At 50.4% G+C, this 22,949-nt stretch overlaps 1 protein-coding gene across 1 annotated transcript in view; it reads right to left on the bottom strand.

Moving 5' to 3' along the window:
- Positions 1–14,072: 14,072 nt before the first annotated feature.
- The window catches only part of CACNG3 (calcium voltage-gated channel auxiliary subunit gamma 3), a 92,752-nt gene continuing 83,875 nt past the window's right edge, over positions 14,073–22,949 (bottom strand). The window contains exons 3-4 of the mRNA XM_062180523.1: positions 20,805–20,945; positions 14,073–14,581 (exon numbers count right to left, since the gene is read on the bottom strand). Of these exons, the coding sequence (XP_062036507.1) occupies positions 14,073–14,581; positions 20,805–20,945 (650 nt within the window). The remainder of the gene's footprint in view (positions 14,582–20,804; positions 20,946–22,949) is intronic.

Below are 22,949 nucleotides of genomic sequence, written 5' to 3'. Positions count from 1 at the left end.
CCCCAAATGGCTGCAATGCCTGGGGCTGCGCCAAGTAGAAGCCAGGAGTTTGGAACTCCATCCAGGTCTCCCACATGGGTGGTAGGGGCCCAAGGACTTGAGCCATCTTCTACTGCTTTCCCAGGAGCATTGTCAAGGAGCTGGATCAGAAGCCCAGTAGCTGGGACTCAGACTGGCCCCCGGATGGGGTGCTGGTGTCCCTGGCGGTAGTTTAACCCACTGTGCCACAGTGCAGGCTCCAACTCCATGACTTGGTTTGGTCAATGAGTTATGAGCAGGTGTCAACATTTAATGGCTAGTTTTATCTTTTTTTCTTTCTGTTAACTGTTTTCTTGCAGGCACAAGGGACCCTAAAAATCAAGTCCTTCGTTTGCTTTTGTGAAACTGAGGGACTGAGGGGCCATAGAGAAACTAGGATGACAGGAACAAAGGGGAGGAGGATGATACTACATTGGTTTTCTGGGAATAAGGGAGCCACCTTTTTTTGTCCTTTCATGGTCTCTTCTGTCGTGATGATTGTCAACTGTGAGTGTTAGTGTGCAACTGAGATTAGAATGAGGCTTCAGGATGTGCGAGGGCACATTGGCAGCCATCTTGGATCTCTCCGCGTTCCATCAGTTGGCCTGGGAGGAACTCGTGTTATTAGAACACCCTGTTGTCAAGCAGAAATAGTGTGAGGGTGGGGTAGAAATGCAGGCATTGCCCCTGGAGCACTCCCTGTCAATCTGACCAGCAATGCTTGGAGGGTGGAGCCTCTATCAGCTTTGGTCTTCTGTAGTGAGCAGAGCCCCCACTGACCATATGGAAGGCATAGCTTGTGTTTTAGGCTGATGATTTCGGAGGGTTATTTGTTATTCCCTTTTATTGGTAGGGAAACTAAGGCACAGGAAAGGGAAGTCATTTGTCAAGTCACACAACTAATAAAGGCTGCAGCTGTTGGGTAGCTGCGAGGTCCAGGTTCTTGTCTCTAATGTGCAAAATCATTCAAGGATGAGAGGTAGATAAAAGCTGACAGAGGGGCTGGTGTTGTGGACTAGCAGGTTAACTCACTGCCTGTGATACCAGCATGCCATATTGGAGTGTGGGTTCGAGTTCCAGCTGCTCTACTTCCAATCCAGCTCCCTTCTAATGCACACGGGAAGGCAGCAGATGATGTTCCAAATGCTTAGGCCCCTGCCACCCTTGTGGGAGAGCTGGATGGAGTTTCTAGCTCCTGTCTTAGAGCTGGCCCAGCCCTGGCTGTTGTGAGCATCCAGGGAGTGAACCAACAGATAGATGACCAATGTGTCTCCTCTCTGGTCACTCTGCCTTTGAAATACATACATACATACCCTTCTTGGCCTTTTAAGGAAGCCTCAGGAGTTTCATGGCATCAGGTGCATTATGGGAGTAGGAGTGTCAGCCATAATAACCCTACAATGATATTGTAATGGGCTACAGGCCATCATGGGGATGCATTCAGCAGCCATGTTGGATATTTCAGCTGACACTGGTTTGGGATGGCCACTTTGCTACAAGAGTGATTCCAGGCTGAGGACCCTGGGCGGAGTTTTAGAGGAAGCCCTGGGGGAGGGTGTGGTGATATATCTCCTCTGCCTCATTTTCTCATCCCTGATTGGATCCTGTATCTACAACAGAGCCAGAATTCAAACTCAATCATCTATTGGTCCTGCTCTCTAGAACCCTAGGACAACTCAGGTTGCCATCTTTCCTACAGCTTACTTCCTCAACTATCTCAGCTTGAGGTGGACAACCGGGAGGGACTTTTGCTTCTCCCACTCAGGAAACATTTGACAATGTCTGGAGATAGATTTAGTTTTAGATCTTTGTAGGGAGAGGAGTTGTGGTATTGGTATTTGATGGTAGAAGCCAAGGAATTCTATGTACATCCTATTGTGCATAGAATATCACCTTCACAAGGCATAATTCAGCCCCAGGGGTTGACTCTGTGGTGCAGTGGGTTAATTCTCTGTCTGTGGCGCCAGCGTCCCATATGGGCACTGGTTCTAGTCCCAGCTGCCCTCTTCCAATCCAGCTCTCTGCTATGGCCTGGGAAAACAGTAGAAGGTGGCTCAAGTCCTTGAGCCCCTGCACCTGCATGGGAGACCGGGAAGAAGCACCTGGCTCCTGGCTTCAGATTGACACAGCTCCGGCCATTGTGGCCATCTGGGGAGTGAACCAACGGAAGGAAGACCTTTCTCTCTTTCTCTCTCACTGTCTGTAATTTTACCTCTCAAATAAATAAATAAAATCTTTTAAAAAAATACAGTCCCAGATGTCAGTTCTACTGCTGCTGAGAAGCCCCGACTTGCACTGAATCCTCTGTTGCTCACGTGAGCCACAGTTGGTTCCTTCTGCTTGCAACCAGACACTTGGTGGGTTGTTATGAGTTAGTTAATTAATTAATTGACAACAGCAGGGTGTCAGAGCTGGGACAGGTCTTATCTGACATTTGCCTAACTGAGCCGGAGGTGTAAGCGGCGATGGCTCCACATTTGCTGATGACACTTCGCTGTGCCAGGTAGTGAAATGCCAAGCCGCTGGTGATAAGCCACAGGAAGATCTCACCAGGCTGTGTGAGTGGGCAGAGGAGTTGCCAAGGAGGAGCTTCAGTGTGGGCAAGTGCAAGGTGCTGCATTTGGCAAAAAATAACCCAAGCTATACTTAGAGTTTGGAAGAGGATGGAACAGGATGGAAGAAAATGAATAAAAATTTAAAGCATGCCAGAGGGTGATTCCAAACCTCCTTGATTATCAGATTCACCTGAGCTCTTGCTAACACAATGGTAGCTAAGCCCTCGCCCGCAGGTACTTGATCAGAAGTCTGGAAGCTGCTTCTCTAGGCTGCTATGAATTTTTTGCAGGAATACAGAGCCAGTTTCTTCAGGTTTCCTGATTTTTCAAGAGATGCCCAAAACCTTGGCTTTTCTGTATAAGTTCCCATTCCCCTCTCCATTTTTGGTAAGTTTCTATTTTGATGCAATTTAAATCTATTAAAAAAAACCTGGAAGGATGGAATAAAATCTCCTAGGAACCCCTTACCCAGATTCCTCAATTGTTAATTTTCCTCTATTTGCTTTATCATTTTAAGTTCTCAAGTTTTATAAACACTCTATGAGTCAAACAAGAATGTCAATGGAATTTGGTCCTTAAGTTATCAACTGCTGACTTCTAAAGTCTGGCTATCCTTTGGACCAATCAAGTAAGACTCTCTGGGGTGGGGACCTGGACATCTGTATTTTTAAATTTAAAAAATTTTCTCCTAGGTAATGCGAATGTGCAGCAAGAGCTGAGATCCACTTGTCTTGGTTCCTCATGCTAAGTTCAGTCCCCCTATTGGCTTAAGGGTGGTCAGGTGACCAAATTCTGTCCAGTGAGAATTAAGCAAAAAACCTAAGGTTTCTTCCCTCTTGGAGACACACAGAAAAGAGAGAGCTCTTTATCTGCTGGACATGGTGTCTGGATATGATGGGGTAGTGGCCTACGTTGGAAATGTGAACAAATGGAAATACTTTGGGTCCTTGAATTTACTTCTAAGCTGCTGAATTAACTAACCCTGGTGCTCCTTTACTTTGAGATTTCTTTCTATGGAGGGTACACTTTTCTTTTTTTCTTTTGAAGATTTATTTATTTATTTGAAAGTCAGAGTTACACAGAGAGAGGAGAGGCAGAGAGAGAGGACTTTCATCCGCTGGTTCACTCCCCAGTTGGCCGCAACAGCTGGAGCTGCATCGATCCGAAGCCAGGAGCCAGGAGCTTCCTCCAGGTCTCCCACGCAGGTGCAGGGGCCCAAGGATGTGGGCCATGCTCCACTGATTTCCCAGGCCATAGCAGAGAGCTGGATTGGAAGTGGAGCAGCTGGGACTCAAACCGGCATCCATAGGAGATGCTGGCACTGCAGGTGGTAGCTTTATGTGCTACACTATAGCGCTGGCCCCAGGAGGTACACTTTTCTTATTTAAGTTGTATAGTGGAGAGGAGAAGTCACCTGCTGAAGATCAGATAGAAGGAACTTCTTACGTAATGTGGAGTTATTACTTGGAAGCACCTCTCCAGGCATGGATGATGTTTGCAACACCGTGTGGATTCATTTTTACTAAATGGAGTGTGACATGAAGTGGGTTACTTCTGGGACAAAGGAATTAAGCTTCTGTGTCTGATCCTTCACCATCTCAATACCGCCCATCCTTCTCCCCCCCCCCCATCTGCCAGGTGGGTGACACCAGGACACCCTTGAAGCCCACGATGGCAGAATGACAGGGCAGGAGCAGCGTGGGCCTCTGAGTCACTGGTTGGAACAGAGCCACTCCGAAGTGCCGCTCCGCCAGGATCTCCTGCATTGGTCTTTATGTGAGCAAGGGGGAAAAAAAGGATCGATTGTTTGAAGCACCTGAGAATTCGGAGTTACTTCCTGTGACAGAGAATCTGTCTGCCTAATATGAGCTAGTTGACTCGGAGTTCAATGTTACTTGCACCAAATAGCATTTTACCTAAATCATCAGATAAGAGTCCGTGAAGTCCAGATTATCAGCTCAAAACTGCCTTTGGTTTTATAAATTTAAAAAAAATTATTTTCATCATCTCTTCATCAGTATTTTCACCACTTTTTAAATTCATAAATTGAAATTTAGAATTGTGTAAATTCATGATACAAAGCAATGGTGTCATTTATGAATACAATGTGCTAAACACAGCTACCTAACATGTCCATCACCTCAAATACTTTTTGTGTAGTGAGAACGTTTGAAATTTACTTTCTTTGCAATTTCAAAATGTGCAATATTCTGTTATTAACCATATTCACCACACTGTGCACCAGAACCGAAAGCCATGAAATTCCTCCCATCTGAGATTTTGACTTTGACTCTCTTTTCCCTACTTCTCCCCTCCCACTGATCAATTTGTTTAGTGACTTTGATTAAGACCAACCATATACAGAAGCCCTCAGAACCTGCCACCCGATTTGTTTCTTTGTCCTCATTCTGTCTTATTCTTTCTTTCTTTAAGATTTATTTCTTTATTTGAAGGAGAGAAAGAGAAGGAGAGAGAGAGAGAGAGAGAGAGAGAGAGAGAGAGAACCTTCCATCCACTAGTTCGTTTCCTAAATGGCTGCAATAGCCCAGGCCAAAGCCAGGAACCTGGAGCTCCAGCTAGCTCTCCCTTGTGGGTGCAGGGGCCCAAGCACATGGACCATCCTCCTCTGCTCTCCTAGATGCATTAGCAGGAAGCTGGATCAGAAGTGGAGCAGCCAGGACTTGAACCAGCATTCTGATATGCAGTGCAGGGGCAACTTAGCCCACGGAACCCAACGCCAGCCCATCTTAGCTCTTTCTGAAGCAGACCTGGCTTGAGGTTCTGATCTCCTCCGAACTACCTGAATAAATACCACTGTGACCTGGTTGTCCTGCTGTCTCTAGGAGACCCTCTCAGCTGTCAGCCTGCGGCTGGCTATTCACCACTTCGGGGAGACATAGATTCTAGGGCACGTTCGCTCAGGAACAAAGAACAGAGACCCACTGGAGGATGGCTGATGGGAAAGCGAATTGTTAGAGAAACAGAAAACACACCTGTGGGATCAGCCAACCACAACTGAAATACAGCTGGGCCTCTGGGCAGTGGGACAGGGGAGCTGTTAGAAATCAAGGGGCCGTTCTCTTCTCCATTGTGATGTTTTTGCTTTGTTCTAAACAGCTTCTAATGCAATCTCCTTCCTTCTGGATGCTACTTGAGTATCTTCCAGGGGAATAGCTCTGCTCTGTATCAGGCAGGAAGGATGCAATGGAGACTATGACTCTAAAGAACCTTATTTGCCGGCTGGCGCCATGGCTCACTAGGCTAATCCTCCGCCTGCAGCGCCGGCACACCAGGTTCTAGTCCCTGTCAGGGCGCCGGATTCTGTCCCAGTTGCCCCTCTTCCAGGCCAGCTCTCTGCTGTGGCCCGGGAGTGCAGTGGAGGATGACCCAAGTCCTTGGGCCCTGCACCCGCATGGGAGACCAGGAGGAAGCACCTGGCTCCTGCCTTTGGATCAGCGCAGTACGCCGGCCGCAGCAGCCATTGGAGGGTGAACCAACGGTAAAGGAAGACCTTTCTCTCTGTCTCTCTCTCTCACTGTCCACTCTGTCAAAAAAAAAATTGCATGGAGATCCCTATAAAAGCAAAGTAAACAAGTACATACAAAATAGAAAACCGCCCAATTCTGAGCTATCAAGGGAGGAAGTGCAGAGTAACAGGCCATCTACTTTAGAGAATTGGGGAAGGAACTCCTTTCAGACCTGAAGAACGAGAAGGGCCAGCTATATAAAGAGCTGAAAGAACATGCAGGCAGCAGGAACTGCAGATGCAAAGGCCCTGGGGCAGAGACATGTTTGTTCTGATCAGGAAGTGAAAAGGGAAGACCACAGGGCTGGACTGCAGGTTGGAAGGAAGCCCGGCATACTCTCAGTAATGCCAGACCTTGGAGCCCATTGAAAACTTAGGATACCTATGTGACATGGCGGGAAGCCTGTGTAGCATTGCCATCTTTACCACACATTTTTTTTTTATCACGTTCACTTGCCTTTGGTCCACTACTGCCCTGGTTCTGCCCCCCCCCCCCCCCCCGTATCCTTTCCGTTCTGCCCCCCATAGCCAACTGCCAATTGCCTTCTGTGTCTCTCAGTTACAGTTCCTGGTAGAGAGCCTCTGATTGGCTGAGCATATCATTTGAGTGCAGTCATAAATCCTAGGCCACTGGCTACCCTGAGAGTGGATTGGCTGCTCAAACTTGTCATCCAACCCCCGTGGCTGGGGGCGGGGTCATGGCCAGAACTTGGTCATAGCCATCTACCAAGGACTGTGGATGCAACAGGCAGTGATGCCAGTCCTTAAGGAGAGATTTCCACAGATGGGGTTTAGGAAGCTAATTTAATAGAGAGAGAAAGAGAGAGACACACACACACACACACAGAGACAGAGAGAGAGAGAGAGAGAGAGAGAGAGAGAGTCTTCTAACCATTGGTTCACTCCCCAAATGCCCACAACATCAGGGCTGGATCTGGCTGAAGCCAGGAGCCTGGAACCCTACTGGGTCTCTCACATGGGTGGCAGGAATCCAACTGCTTGAGCCATCACCCTGCTGCCTGCCGAGGTGCACAGTAGCAGGAAGCAGAGCTGGGACTCCAGCCCAGGCGCTCTGATATGGAATGCAGGTCTCCCAAGCAGTGTCCTAGCCACGAGGCCAAAAGCCCTTCCCTAAACTTATCTCTTAATTCCATTTTCTACTAAGTCCATATTTCTCAAGTACCCTGGTATATGTTGAGATTATAATAATTTCTAGCACATTATAGATACTTGATAAGTACTGGATGAATGAATGAATTGATGAACGCCAGAAAGTGAGCTACTGTGTGGACCGGGCAGGCACTAAAGACTGCGTGGAAAGCACCAGACTTGAGCTTGGCCACAGAGGGTTGGTAGGGTTTGGAGAGGACAGGGATAACAGCAGGGCTAAAGCTTATTTGCAAAGGGAAAGAATTGGGAGTAAGTGTGATTTGGCAGGCACTAGCCTGATTAGAGAGGAGGTGTAGAATGACCAGATCTGGAAAATCAGATCGTCTGGGTGGGGAGGAGCCCAAATAGGAAAAATATAAATCTGAGAACTGTATTAAATAATAAGAGCTGGGGTGCGCGCTGGGTGTAGTGGGTTAAACTGCTGCCCGTGACACTGATATTGCTGCTGGTTCAAGTCTCAGCTCCTCCACTTCCGATCCAGCTCCCTGCTAATGATCCTGGGAAAGCAGCAGAGGATGGACCAAGTCCTTAGGCCCCTGCACCCATGTGGGAGACCCAGATGAAGGTCCTGACTCCTGGTTCCTGTCTCCTGGCTTAGGCCTGGCCCAACCCTGTCCGTTGCTGCCATTTGGGGAGTGAACCAGTAGATGGAAGATCTTTTTTACTCTCTCTCTCTCCCTCTGTAACTCTTTCGTTCAAATAAATAAATATCTTTAAAAAGCAATAAGAGTTAACATTTATATAGTACTTACTGTTTCAAGTCCCCCTCCAGGGGCTTAAGAATAATCAAGCCCATGTAATCCTCACTGTGAACTTACAGAGTTAGTACTATTTATTGTGCCCATTTTACAGAGGGGGAGGTTGAGGCCCAGGAAGACTTGCCAAAGATCTTATGGTTGATAAACGCAGAGCTTGGATTCAAATCTGAGCGGAATTTGTGTGCTTACATGTTTTACCAAGCTACCTCTCTCATTTGGAAAGATAGAGACGTAACTTGGCAAAAGATCAGTGCCAGGGGCTGCACATTAAATAAGCATGAGAGCGATACCCAGGGGTTCCGGTCTTGAGGCTGGAAGAAGGATGCTGCCGGTCCAGAAGTGAGTGAGCTGCATTTAAACGAGGGAGAAGGAGACGGAGACCTCAGCGGTGGAGTCAGCGTTCTGAGAAGCTCAACGAGGCAAGCTTGGCACGTCGCGGCCACAGAGGCTGTGGAGGCTGCGGCCATGGCTGCGTGTGCCTGCTCGCTGTCTGCTTGCAGGGCGGGTTCAACAGCAACATCTCCTTCGAAGATCAGGGTCAGGGGCGAGTGTTTGGCACAGTGGGTAGACGCTGCTTGAAGCACCTGTGAGCCATATAGCATAGTGCCTGGCTTTGCGTCTGGGCTCCTCCACTTCTGGCTCCAGTTTCCCCGCTGATGTCTGGGGAGCAGCAGGTGGACTCAGCTACTTGGGCCACTGCCCCCCGACAGGGGAGACTCAGATTGAGTTCCAGTCTCCGGCTGCAGCCTGGCCCAGCCCTGACTGTTGCAGCCATTTGGAGCGTGAACCAGCAGATGGAAGACCTCTCTCTTTGTCTGTCTGTCTCTCTGCCTTTCAAATAAAGTGAATGTAAATAAATAAAAAATAAATAAATAAATAAAGTGAATGTAAATAAATAAATAAAGTGAATGTAAATAAAGTGAATGTAAATAAATAAAAGATATTCAAGAAAGTTGAGAACAAACATTAGGATTCAGTGAGTCAGTGGAGTTCATGGCCCAGTGTGACGCATAGGGAGGTGGCCTGGTGCATGGGAACTCTTTACAGGGATTTCGGTGACAATCTGCAACCCGGAAGTGGTAATATTAGTATTCCTCCAACGCTCGCCAGCTGGGTGCGGCTGAGCAGTCTGTAAACAAAGATGCTCTGAGGCCAGCCCTGCGGCTCACTAGGCTAATCCTCTGCCTGCGGCGCCGGCACACCGGGTTCTAGTCCCAGTTGGGGCCCCGGATTCTGTCCCGGTTGTCCCTCTTCCAGGCCAGCTCTCTGCTGTGGCCCGAGAGGGCAGTGGAGGATGGCCCAAGTGCTTGGGTCCTGCACCTGCATGGGAGACCAGGAGAAGCACCTGGCTCCTGGCTTTGGATAGGCCCAGCGTGCTGGCCGTAGCGGCCATTTCGGGGGTGAACCAAGGGAAGGAAGACCTTTCTCTCTGTGTCTCTCTCTCACTGTCTAACTCTGCCTGTCAAAACAAAAAACCAAAAAACAAAACAAAACAAAACAAAAACAAACAAACAAACAAACAAAAAAAACCAAAGATGCTCTCAAAGATGCTCTGAGGCTCCCTGTGCCAGAACCTTGCAGGGAGCTGGTCTCGAGGGGGCAGGGGATTTTTCTGGGGATCAGAGTCCATTTCTCCCCTCCTGCTCTCTAACCTTTGCAGAAGGGACTTAACACGTGACTTCTGGGGCTGGAGTTTAGCTAGGCAAGGCCCTGGTAGCTTTCTCTCCATCCCAGATCTTGTCAGCACTTTGTTTGAAAATCTCCCTGTTCCCAAGGCAGCTAAATACTGGTCCTTCCCCTTCCATGTCCACCTTCTAAAGGCGAAGAGGTGTCTTCAAAAACTTCATTAAAAATTTATATTATGGGGGGCTGGCGTGGTGGCACCACGGGCTAAGCCTGCCACCTGCGATGCCAGCATCCCATATCAGAGTGCTGGTTCCAGTCCCGGCTGCTCCACTTCCCATCCAGCTCCCTGCTAATGTGTAGCAAAAGATGGCGCAAGTGCAGTACTGGGGCCCCTGCACCCGTGTGGGGAACTGGAGTGGAGCTCCAGGCTCTTGGTTTCAGTCTGGTCCAGCCCTGGCTGTTGCAACCACAGGGGAGTGAACTGGTGGATGGAAAATCTCTCTCTCTGTGTGTCTCTCCCTCTCTCTATTCTCACTGCCTTTTAAATAAATACAAGAAAACTAACAGAAATTTATATTATAGAAAAATTATGCATGGATTTCAAAAAATTATTTTTGTGTCAAAACAAATTTATGTTTTTTTAAACAAATCTTCTTAAAAAATTTTTTTAAAAAGATTTACTTTATTTATTTGAAAGACAGAGTTACAGAGAGAGGGAGAGAGAGACAGAGAGAGAGGTCTTCCATCCGCTGGTTCACTCTTCAGATGGCTGCAATGGCCAGAGCTGCGCCGATCCAAAGCCAGGAGCCAAGAGTTTCTTCAGGGTCTCCCATGCAGGTGCAGGGGCCCAAGGACTTGGGCCATCTTCTACTGCTTTCCCAGGCCATAGCAGAGAGCTGAATTGGAAGAGGAGCAGCAGGGACTAGAACCAGTGCCCATATGGGATGCTGGCGCTTCAGGCCAGGGTGTTAACCCACTGCGCCACAGCACCGGACTCTAAAATTTATTTATTTATTTGAAAGTCAGAGCTACACAGAGAGAAGGAGAGGCAGAGAGAGAGAGGTCTTCCATCCGCTGGTTCACTCCCCAATTGGCTGCAATGACCAGAGCTGTGCTAATCCGAAGCCAGAAGCCAGGAGCTTCCTCTGGGTCTCCCACGTGGGTGCAGGGGCCTAAGCACTTGGGCCATCTTCTACTGCTATCCCAGGCCATAGCAGAGAGCTGGATCGGAAGTGAAGCAGCCAAGACTTGAACCAGCACCCATATGGGATGCTGGCACTGCAGGCGGTGGCTTTTACCTGCTATGCCACAGTGCCAGCCCCACAAATGTATGTTTTAATTCCGTTTTCCAGAAACTTTTGGGAGTATCCTCAGCTCTCAGAAGCTTCCCTCTCGGGCTGGAGTTCCCTTTCCCTGAGAGTCGGAGGAAGTGATCCTCAGGGTGCGTGGCCATTCTCCCACAGAGCACCAGATGGCACGGTGAGAGAGGTATTCCCTTTCTTTTTTTTTTTTTTTTTGACAGGCAGAGTGGATAGTGAGAGAGAGAGAGACAGAGAGAAAGGTCTTCCTTTTTGCCGTTGGTTCACCCTCCAACGGCCGCTGTGGCAGGCGCATCACGCTGATCTGAAGCCAGGAGCCAGGTGCTTCTCCTGGTCTCCCATGCAGGTGCAGGGCTCAAGGACTTGGGCCACCCTCCACTGCCTTCCCGGGCCACAGCAGAGAGCTGGCCTGGAAGAGGAGCAACCGGGATAGAATCCGGCACCCCAGGTATTCCCTTTCTGGTTCTCCTTTGGTCTGGGTAAGCCAAGAGAAGCAACTTCTTTTGGGGCTTGAATTGCATCTTTCACACCTCTCTAGCACTTGGCTTAGACATTTTTTACGCAAAGCGGAAGCAGCTGGCTTTCCGCTGGGGACAAGCAACAGGTCGAATCCAGCCCGATGGCTTTGTTTCTGTCATGTTTATTTTCCCCGTTACTGTGTGCTTATGGTAACTCCAGGCTTCCTTCTACACCTGTGATGTAAAGTTCACTTTCCAAATATATTTATAGAAGGGGAAGGTAAGTCAGTGCAAAGGAGAGCATTAGGTAGACAATTGTTGCTGTCATCTGTGGGCGTGGAAGACCTCCCAAGAGTTATACTCAAGTAGCTGACCGTTTGGAAAATGCTGGTGCAACGGGAGCAGAGGCCTGGAGACAAGTCCTGTCTGTGCCTATTGGCATCCAGGACGCTGCATCCTCACCTACCAGAAGGGAGATGATAATTTCTGCACCCTGTGGTTGTTTTGGGGATTAAATGAGATCCTGTGATATATGCCGTATTTGCATGCAATGGCTCTTTTGTGTTGAAAGGAACTAATTGATCATAATATGCACTTCGTGATAAAAAGTCACTAGTTTCTCAGGACTTCTGTTTTATAAAATCTGTTCATAACATCCGAGCAGGGCCTGGCATTGTGGTACACCCGGTGCCAGTTCAAGTCCAGGTGGCTCCACTTCCCATCCAGCTCCCTGCTAACGCACCTGGGAAAGCAGCAGAAGACGGCCCAAGTGCTTGGACCCCTGCCACCCAGATGGAGTTCCAGGCTCTTGGCTTCTGCTTGGCCCAACCCCAGCTGTTGTGGCCATTTGGGCAGTGAACCAACAGGTAGAAGCTCTCTCTCTCCCTCTCTCTCTCTCTGTCGCTCCCTCTCTCTGTGTAATTCTGCTTTTCAAATAAATAAATGAAACTTAAAAGATAAAATAGAGGCTGGTGCTGTGGCACAGCTGGTTAACGCCCTGCCCTGCAGTGCTGGCATCCCATATAGGTGCTGATTCGAGTCCCAGCTGCTCCACTTCCAATCCAGCTCTCTGCTGTGGCCTGGGAAAGCAGTGGAAGATGGCCCACTGTACCTGCCTGTGGAAGACCTGGAAGAAGCTCCTGGCTCCTGGCTTTGGATTGGCCTAGCCGTCTGGGGAGTGAACCAGCGGATGGAAGACCTCTCCCTCTCTTTCTCTGTCTCTACATCTCTCTGTAACTCTGTTTTTCAAATAAATAAAATAAATCTTAAAAAAATAGATAAAATAAAACCTAAGCGAGTCACACAATGTCTCTTGCTTCAGTTGTCTCCCTGGGAAATGAAGATGGTGGCAGGATCTAGTTCATGGTTGCTCAGGAGTCAGGGAGGTACCGTGTGTGGCACAGAGTTAGGTAAGGGTGAGCTCTTGGGACCCTGCCCCTGCCTCCCACAGCGGCTGGAGTCCTCAGTAGGGAAGCTCTTTGGAACTGCGCAGTGCTGGGGGTATGACAGAAACACCCCGGGGCAGGCACTGCGGGCACAGGTGCATATTTCTCACGCTCGCACTATCAAATATCCGCGAGTTGTTCACTCGCTCCTTGCAGGGCCCGCAGAGGGGTGCAAAGTGCATCCACTCCCTGCCCCTGTGGAACTGCTCCCACTGGGCGAGCCTCTACCTGCACCAGTGCTTGCCACAGACTGGACTCTGCACCTCCTCCCTCAGCTGCCTGTGGGGAAGCCCTAAGCCCCAGTGTCGGGGGTGGGGCTTGGAGGTGGGGCCTATGGGGATGGTTCCAGGGTTGGGTGAGGTTAGATACTGAGACTGAGGATTTGAGCTTGCCTGGGGGACCCGCCCAAGCTCCCACAGCTCCTGCGTGCCAGAACTTCGGTGTGGAACACCCACCCTGGCAGCCTCCCAGAGGGACCCTGACATTCCTGGGGGTTCGGGCGGCTCCCTCCTGGAGGCTAGAGCCTGGAGGCGCCAAGTTCGTTCGGCTTCCAAGACAGACAAGAGCTGGGTCCGTGGGCGGGGCAGGGGGGAGCACCCAGAAGACACAAAGCACCCCCAGGTCGGTTGGTTACAACAAGGCAGAACCTTTAATAACATAAGTGCTTATTACATTAGCTGCTTCGGGGGCTCTGACATCTTTGATTTCTGGTCATGTTTGTCTAACATGGAAAGGTGAACGCCTCCCTCAGGGCCTCCTGGGCGGTTGGTTTCCTGAGGATTTGTGGGAGTGGACGATGGGGACAGCTATGCACGCACCGGGTGGGGATTCAGACCCCCCCCCCCCACCCGGCCGCTGACCCCTGCCTCGGAGTAGGGTCCTCCCCCAGGGAGGGGGGAATGCGGAGGTCCTCCCGGCACAGAAGGAAGAGGTGCGGGGGTGGGGGCAGGTGGCACAGATACACAGAGAGAGGGGGTCGACACGAAGGGCTGGGTCCGAGGAGTGAGAGAGGCATGGAGGGGCCAGGGGCCCAGGCGGGCGAGGGCTGTGTCCATTTGGTTTCATTCTTTGCAAAAAAAAATTAATACCATCACGAGGACCATGCCATGCAACCTCAGCGACATCTCTGCGCACGCGCGTGCGCGCCTCCCGAGGCAGGACGGGGCGTGGGGCAGAGGTCAGAGGTCAGAGGTCAGTTCAGACGGGCGTGGTGCGCCTGTTGGGATTGTTGTGCAGCGACTCTTTGAACTCTTTGGGCGTGGAGTTGTGGAACTGTAGAAAAGCGTGGTCCCGGTCGGAGTTGAGGAGGGTCCCCATGGTGATCTTGGAGGGGTCCCGGGAGAGGGTGAACATGGAGATGTCGGTGGAGGGGATGGTGTGGAAACCTTTGCTAATGGGGGACAGGTCTCGCGAGCGGGGCTCCGTGGAGCGGGAACTGGACCGCCGCCGGAATCTGTACCTGTAAGGCGGGAGGCGGGCGAAGGTGGATTTCTTCAGGAGCTCCGAGTGGGACTTGGCGCGCAGCTGCTGATGCTTCTCTATGTAGATGTGCACGGCGACCACGCCCACGATCTCCGCGATGATGAAGGAGAAGGCTCCGAAGTAAAAGGACCAGCCGTACGAGTAGCTTTTCTTGGAGTCGCGCTGCCCCGGGTCTCCAGCGTTGGCCGATATATACACTATGATGCCGATGATGTTGCTTAACCCTAAGAGGAGGGAATTAAAAAAAAAAATAAAAAAGACACTGTTTTATCAATCCCGGAGGTAACTGGCAGTTACCTGACTACGAGGGGCTTCCAGAAGTTCTTGGAAAATGACATGGTCCTTGTATTGAGAGGAAAATGGGGGAGAGGAGAAGGGACGCTGGCTGGGAAACCCCACGGCTGAGGTCTCGCTCTGGGGAAGCGAAGATGCTGATGCCGGGTCCCAGGTGCCTGGCATTCAGCTACCGCCGGCGCCCTGACAGCGAGTGTGGAGGAGCTCCCAAAGCATTTATCTCCCCTTTAGAAGCGCTTCGTCCCATCAACACCTAATCGTTGGCATTAATGCGCGAGGAAGTGAAAATGAATGAGATTCAGGTCCTGGCGCGTGAATTCATTATCATTAGTGGGAGAGATTGACATGGGAATGCAATTACGGCAAAATACAGTAAGGGATCTACCGGAGACACAGTGAGATGGCCCAGGAGCAGAAGGCAGAGAGAAAGGCTGAGCTCCTCGCTTTGAAGACGGGCTTGACACTCAGGCTGGATCTGAACTTGGCTGAGAGCGAGCCTGTTGACTTCAGTGTGAGAAAAGCAACTGAGAAGTTTCCTAGGGTTCTAGCTTGGGCTACTGGGAGGCTGGTGGCTCCTTGAGCTAAGACAAGAGGCCGCAGAGAGCCCGGGTTTAAGGACAAGGGGAGCGCTGGTACACAGAGACTCCAAGTGGAGCTGTCTAGTGGAAAGTGGAGTTAAAATATCTTGACTTGGGTGCAGAAAAAAATGTGAAAACCATGCCTACGAAGGCTCTTGGAAATGTTCATGAAAAAGCTATGTATAGATTTCAAAGTTGTTGGCCCTCTTGGTTTGAACCACACTTAATTCCTCAAAACCATGCAGATGTTTAAAAGCCAGAGTTTTATACTAGTGGTTAACAGATTAGGGTTCGTGGGTCAAGGCTGCAGACTGGATCCAATAGAGGCATCTGGGAGGTGGGTCTAGTTGGAAGTCTTCGGGTCATGGGGGGTAGTTCTCAAGAGAGGGTTGGTGACAAGCTTGCTCCCCATGTCACCCTCTGCTCCCTGTGTCGCCCTCTGCTTCCTGCTTTACTGTGGGGACCTTCCTCTGTGTGTGTTCTGCCACCCAGCATCTACATCCAACACCAGGGAAGAGCGTACACCTGACCTTGGACTGTGGCCATCCCCACTGCAAGCTGAAATACGCCTTCTCTCCTAAGTAGCGTCTCTCAGGTGTCTTAGAGTAACGGGAAGCTAACACACGCACCAACATAGACTTGTCTTGTCCTCTGATTTTTCCAGGAGCTTGTTGAAGAACCCTCATCCATGGGTCTAGAGCTGCATTTTGGAGCACTCGTGAACCCATGAGGAAGGGGCAGTAGCTTACCTAGGCTTTTTATCTGCGCAGAATCAGTTAATGGTCTGCATGAGCCATTGTGTGGGCATCAGGAATTGGGGCAACGCCATGCTGTTTTCCCCACTAGACAAGGCCTAAAGAATCAGTTCCCCACCCCCTCAGCTCGGTAGAGAAGAATTGATTCCCTAGGGAGCGGGAAGACCACTCCTGCATTCAAACGTGGGAGCCCTGGATGAAGCTCCCAGCCCCAGCTTTTAAGGCCATTTGGAGGGTAAACCAGTGGATGGAAGATCTCTCTGTCTCTGTAACTCTTTCTTCCAAATAAATAAATCATTTTTTAAAATCAAGTCCTCCTTCCAGTTCCTGAACATTCTACATTCCTTCTGGGTGTCTCCCAGATCTCCCCAGAATCAAACAACTAAAGGTTTAAAGGCATGTCATAGCATCATATTTCGAATGTGAGTGCTGGTCATACTCTAGGGGAGATTTGGCCCTCCCAGGGCAGGGCCAGGGTCTACATCTGTCTCCTCTTGACTGTACCCGGCCCAGGCAATCAGCAGGTAGGCAGGCAGCAGGTTCTCGCCACGGAGCTATTTCTTTCTATGGGGGCTGACACATCCCGCTCTGTGTCAGGCTGCAAGAAACCACAGGATGAAAAACGACTCCTCTTCCTGGAGTGTCAATTTGGCTTGAAGATTAGTAGGGAAGACACATTCTTTTATATTAAAATGAACATGGATATAATAAGAAGGAGAAATCAGAATTCACATGAATTTTTAAGTTGAACGAGAGGCAGACTTCCAAGATGTTTCGGCTCACGGAAGGAGGCTGCTGGTGATGCCGCCGCCCCCCCCCCCCCCCCCCCACTCCCAGGAGCCGTGTTCTCTCCTACTCTGCCAGCAGGGAAATTTTACTGGGAAAATTTGAGAAACCTGAAAAGGAGGTCTTGATGGGGGAGGGGGTAGGAAAGGTTCAAAGAGAGGCTCCGCCGCCAGTCTAGGCTGAGGGATACAGGGAGTGAAGCGAGGTGCCCATTGTCTGCTGTGTGCCAGGCGCGGCGCAACGTCTTTATAGAAAACTCCATCCCAGTTAGCTGCAACAAACAGGCCGGCTTTTCAAAACGTGGCTCCCCTTTCTCAGCTGGGCGAACTAGGACACAGGAGGAACTTCCCACGTTGGCTCAACTAGGAAATGGTCAGTCGGATTCGAACCCAGGACTCTTAGGTGCGGTGGATCTAGGTTTCAGGAGCAACGAGATGGGAGTGAATCATTACTTTGTCTCACCCACTGGTGTCTCAGCACTATGCTCCCCGAGGGCAGGGGCTACACTTGTCTTGTTTATTGCTATGGCCGCAGCTCCTAGCCCAGAGCCCAACTCATAGCAAGAGCGCAATGCATGTTAGTTCAATGAGGGAACAGCGGAGTCGGCATGAGGATTCAACAGTGCAATGTACCTGAAAGCAGCTACTACCTATTTATCACACCCTTTAGGTTCTTTACCAACGCGTTGAATCCTCTTAAGAGACTCAAGAGGTAGGGCCGTTATCTTCCCCATTCTACAGATGGGAAGACCGAGGCAGTTGGAGTCAAGATTTCATAACAAGCAGCTTGGTTTCATAGCTCTTGAGTTGCACAACTCTTGGTTTCATTCTCTTGAGCACTGTGTACAGGGCCTGGCCCACAGCAGGTGCTCAACAAGGAGTTGTTGGTGGCGTGCCTGAAACCACAAAACTGACTATAGCCGAGCCAAAAGGCGCCTTGGAGAGTGATGAGTTTCTCGTTCTACAGGAGGAAAAACTGAGATGGTCCGGATTTGTTAGGGAGGTTAACGGAGGGGTCCCGGATAAGACCCCCGCCTTCTGCCTCGCCTCTGAGTTTTCTCTTCTGTCTCACCTCCTTTCCAGTTCCCGTGTGTCTAATCCACCCGCTCCCGTCCCTCACAGCACCCTTCTCCAGAACAAAGCTGCTGGTGACATGCTCTTCTCTAACTAGCCCCTCGGGGGACAAAATAATGATCTCCTTTTGTTCCTAGAAATCCGTCACATCAGCACAACATGGGGACAGATCCTCTGGGCCAGCCAGAGCCGAGGATGGGGCCACTGGTGACGGAGACGCGCTTCAAAGCCGCACGGGTCCCTAATTTTGCCAGCTGTTAACATCTGGCCACACAGAGCACGGGCAGGGGGCACAGCCCTCAGGCTGACCACCTGCCTCCCGAGCCGCATGGTGGCTGCCTCCCTGCCCTGTTGCCTGCTCAGAGACCCGGATACAGTCTCGCTTCCTCGTTCCACAGAAGGGGAAGGGACTTCAGCCACGGTCTCGGAGGGGCCAGGGCTTTGGGCTGCAGCCTTGGGGTCTCTGTTGTGGTTGCTTTTCCAATAGTAGAAAAATAACATTGTGTTTTCCTCTATTCAGTCTCCTTCCAACCACCCTATGAAGTTGGTATTATTATTATCTGCCATGTTATAGTTGGTTGATGAAACCAACTTGTCGGGAGTCGGTAACATTTCCCAAGGCCCTGTAGGCGGAGTCAGGGCTCAAATCCAGAAAGACAAGCCCTGTTACTGATCCCTAAACCCTCTCCTCCATTGTCCCCCTCCCATGAACTAGTCTGTCATTACAGCAGGCCCCTGCCCACCTGCTCGGTTTTGCTGCTGAGGGCAACCTGGTCTGAAAATATTACATGGAAAATTCCAGAAAGAAGCAATCCATACATTTTAGATGACTTTCGTGACAGGATATTCTTGTCATTGCTCTGCTTGATTATTCCTGATTGTTGTTAATTTCTTGCTACCCCTAATTTATACATTAAACTTTATCACAGGCTTGTCCCAAAGAAAATGTTTCAAAATGTCTGTTGCAAATGGAATGAACAGATACATTCATTTTGGTGCAAAAATGTTTTGCAATCCATGCGTATGAAGAGTCTTCCAAAAGTTCATGAAAGATTGTGTATTATGAGAAAAACTGCTTGGAATTTAGTTTAGTTTTTTTTTTTTTTTTGTACCCAAACATCTTATTTTCCATTTTCCCACAAAATTAAAATTCATCCATTTATTCACTTATTCATTCAAAAGGTAGAGACAGGCAGAGGACTCTCATCCACAGGTTAACACCCCCAACCCTGGCAAATGCCCACAGCAGCACCATTCAAGGCTTGAAGCCAGCAGCAGGGAACTCAACCCAGGTCTCCCACATGGGTGGCAGGGACTCAACTACTCAAGCCATCACCTGCTGCTCCTGGGATGCACATTAGCAGGGAGCTGGGGCCCAGGCACTAGGATTGGAGACTCAGGCACCCCAAGGGGCCTCTTAACTGCTAGGCCAAACACCCACCCCTCCACGAACTTCCTGAAGCAAACTAGCATCAGTAGGGCTCGGTACTGTCTGCACTGCAGGCATCCGCAGAGAGCAGGGTCTTGGAAGGGCTCATCCCCCGAGGAGGGGCGACAGCTGTCTGGTGCAAAACCTGAAGACTGTCACGCGAGTCAAGGCCAAGTCTCCCCCCACCCTGCCTGCTTCATTGCGTCACCGTGGCATTCCATCCACAGGGCACTGATCTTCCTGGAGAGGGATGGAGCGGAGAGAGATGGGGAAGAGATGAAAGGAAGCTTAGAGACCCAGAGGAGGGAGAGGAAGACCGCAGGAGGGATGGAGATGAAAGGGTGAGAGAGGAGGCAGAGCCCAGGGCCCTTTTTCCCGAAGACCCTGTCTCCTCTTGTCTGCCTGTGTTGCCTCTCGGCTGGGGCTGCTGTCAACTATAAAGTCCTCCCGGAGAGCTTGGGAGGCTGCTGGTCCTCTCGGGGTGCTGGGCCTCTTTGTGCACGTGAAAAACCCTGCACAGTAGCCAAGTGGCAAGCATGCATCTCCAGGGGCCAGAAGAGTCCTTTAAACAGTGAGGGGGCAGGGCCTGACCTAGTAGTTAAACTGCCTGTTGCACTTGGAGCTGAGCATTGTATATCAGCTGGAGTGCATGGGTTCGAGTCCCAGCTTCCGGTTAATGCCCACTCTGGGAGGCAGCAGGGGATGGCTCAGGTGGTTGAATCCCTGCCACCCACGTGGGAGACCTGGACTGAGTTTCTGGGAACTGACTTTGGCCCCTAGCCCAGGCTCGTTGTGGGCATTTGGGGCATGGACCTGCAGAGAGGGACTCTCTCTTTCTTCGTGTCTTTTTACTTTATTATTTTTTTGAATGTTTATTTATTTATTTGAAGGCAGAGTTATAAGAGAGGGGGAGAGAGAGGATAGAGAATCTTCCATTTGCTGGTTCACTCCCCAAATGGCCATAATGGCTGGAGCTGGGCCAAGCTGAAACCAGGAGCCAGAAACTCCATCCAGGTCTCCCATGTGGGTGGCAGGGGCCCAAGCACTTGGGTCATCTTCTGCTACTTTCCCAGGCGCATTAGCAGGGAGCTGGATCAGAAGTGGAACAGCCAGGAATTGAACCATATGGGAAGCCAGCATCGTGAGTTGGGGCTTAACATGCTGTACCACAACGCTGGCCTCTCTCTCTCTCTTAAATAAATAAATATTAAAAACCAGAACAATCCAAATGTATCTCTCCATTATACAAACCACCTGTGCTTACTCTCCTCTCATGTGTATTGTTAATCCGCTTCTCTCTCCCCCTCCCCCCTGACCCTGCCGCCCTCTCTCCTCCTTGTCTTTACCTTCACCCAACCCTTAGCTAGACCTGAGCATTTTTGATTCTAACAAACATTCTTTCAATTCTTATCTTTAGCACAACTTGAATTTAGCAACCAGGAGGGGAACTCTGAATAGCTCTGCTTTGGCCCCATGGCTTTGGCTTCCATTTGGTGTCCGTGAAATGCTCCAGGCTGAAGTCAGACACTCACCTGCAGAGACAAAAAAGATGCCGGCGCTCAGAATGACGTTGTGTCTGCTGCGGTGGAACTCGCTGGCCGCCACGCAGAGCCCGCCGAAGAACAGCAGCGTGACACTGAGGATGGGGAAGACGCTGGAGGCCCTCACGGCCCCTGTGGAGAGAAGGAGAGAAGCTTCTGCCTGCACCCAGCCAGCCCTCAAGCCACCCGCCACGGCGTGGGTGTTGCCCCGGGGGGGCAGGCAGAGCCCACGTCAGAGAACTGAGCCCGTTGCTGTTGCTTGGAGCCCTGTGATCCGAAGCCCGCCTGGTCTTGACCCTCTGCAATCAGGATCCTGAGAATCTTGACCACTTGCCTTTGAATTTGTGTGTTGTTCATTGATGCCTCGTGCAGCAATGGGGACCTGGAGCCTTGAGTCCTGTGGGACCGCACTATCACCAAGGCAGGGGGTGGGGGAGCAGTAAGGCTGCAATGATCTGGGGCCCCAGATTGCCTAGAACCCAGTGCTGGCTGACCTGAGGCAGCCACCTGCGAGGAGTCAGATTCAGGATGCCTGAAGGCACTTCAAAATGTGCAAAAATGGGCTTACAAGATGAGTTTATTGTGATGCAAGACACTTGTGTTGAGTCCGTGCATAATTTTTTTTTTTTTATAATATGCATCTTGCGTGAAGTCTTTGAAGACCTCTCACACTGTACATTTTGAAAGTGAAGTCAGCATTTGCTGATGGACCAGCCGTGGGCTGTGAGGAAGAGGAGACAGGAGTGACAGCCGTGCTGGGTCTTAGACACTGAGTGAGTGACTGATGGAGCCTTCAGGGGAGGAAGAGGTGGAGCAAGAGCTCCTTCCGGTCCTGGGAGGCTCCCAGCTTAGTCCACAGTACTCAGTGTAGGCTTCAGCCTGCACAGTCACGGGGAGTTTTTAAGGCTGATTGAAATCCAGCCGTTCCTGTTTGCCACCATACGGCTGTGCTCAGCTCCAAGTGCAAAACTCTGCAATGCCGTGTTTGCTTGCTCATTTGTTTATTCAGGTGTTGGGGAGGGGTTTGCCTGCCACCTTGACTTCCTGGGGCCCACGCGTAATCCCAGGGGAGTGGGCCCTGGGGTTCTGAGTGTGGGTGTTTTTAGGGGATTTATCTCCATGTATGGCCTGGGGGTTTCCATTTGACCATCAGGGGTGAGTTTGTCCCTGGTGGTCAGAAGCAGGCATCTGGAATTTCTGAGCTCACCTTGAAAGTGATCATTTGCATTGTGTATGGACAGAAGCGCTCAGATCGCCAGTGCAATGAGTTTAATTGATTACAACAGCACACCTTTTTCTTTTGTTTTCTTTTAAGAAATTTCACAGGATGATTACCCTCTCAAATATGCCCAAAGGAAACAATCTGAAGCTTTGAAGTTGCTGATCTGCTTTGGTTATGGAAGTGTGGATCTGAATGTGGCAACATGGGATATGTAAATGTGGCTGCTTCCCACGCACTGTAGTGAGCATTTAGGGAACCCAATAGTGGCTGGATCCCACTGTTTCCCCCACAAGGAGGAAATGAGCAGACTTTGTGAACTCGGGCCCCCGTGGTGACATTGGTGGCTTATAAGAAGAGGAAGCGGGTCCCAGGCCAGCAGGCTTGCTCTGTCTCATCATGTGACACCCTCCGCCATGTGCTGTTGCAGCCAGAGGGCCCTCACCAGAAGCTGGGCAGGTGCCACGCCATGCTGTTGGATTTCCCAGCCTCTAGAACCCCATGAGCCAAATAAACTTTATTCTTTCTAAATTATCCAGTGTCCGGTCTTCTGTTAAAGCATCAGAAAACAGACTCAGACACATGGATTTAAGCGGCGGCCTATCCAAAGCGCACGCAAGCAGAGGAGATAGAAGAAAAAAGATGCAGAATCCTAGTCCACCAGGGTTCTGGGTCATGACTGGAATTGGCAGCTTACACTTGGCTCGGGGCAGGAGACCCTTGTGGGAACGTGACCTTGGCCCCACGTGGCTGGGTCAAGAATTCCAAAATCCCTTGCAAGAAATCTCTGTGCACATGAAGGTCCTTCCTGCAATCCAGCAATCCTGTGGCTATGGGGGAAGTGTCCTGGGTCATGGGGCGGGGGTGAGGAGAGAGGATGGGTCAGAAGACCCCACCTTCCTGGGGAGGGGGGAGAG

The sequence above is a fragment of the Lepus europaeus genome, chromosome 21 (genome assembly GCF_033115175.1).
Source record: "Lepus europaeus isolate LE1 chromosome 21, mLepTim1.pri, whole genome shotgun sequence".
NCBI lineage: Eukaryota > Metazoa > Chordata > Mammalia > Lagomorpha > Leporidae > Lepus > Lepus europaeus.
This window is presented reverse-complemented; position numbering and strand designations above follow the sequence as displayed.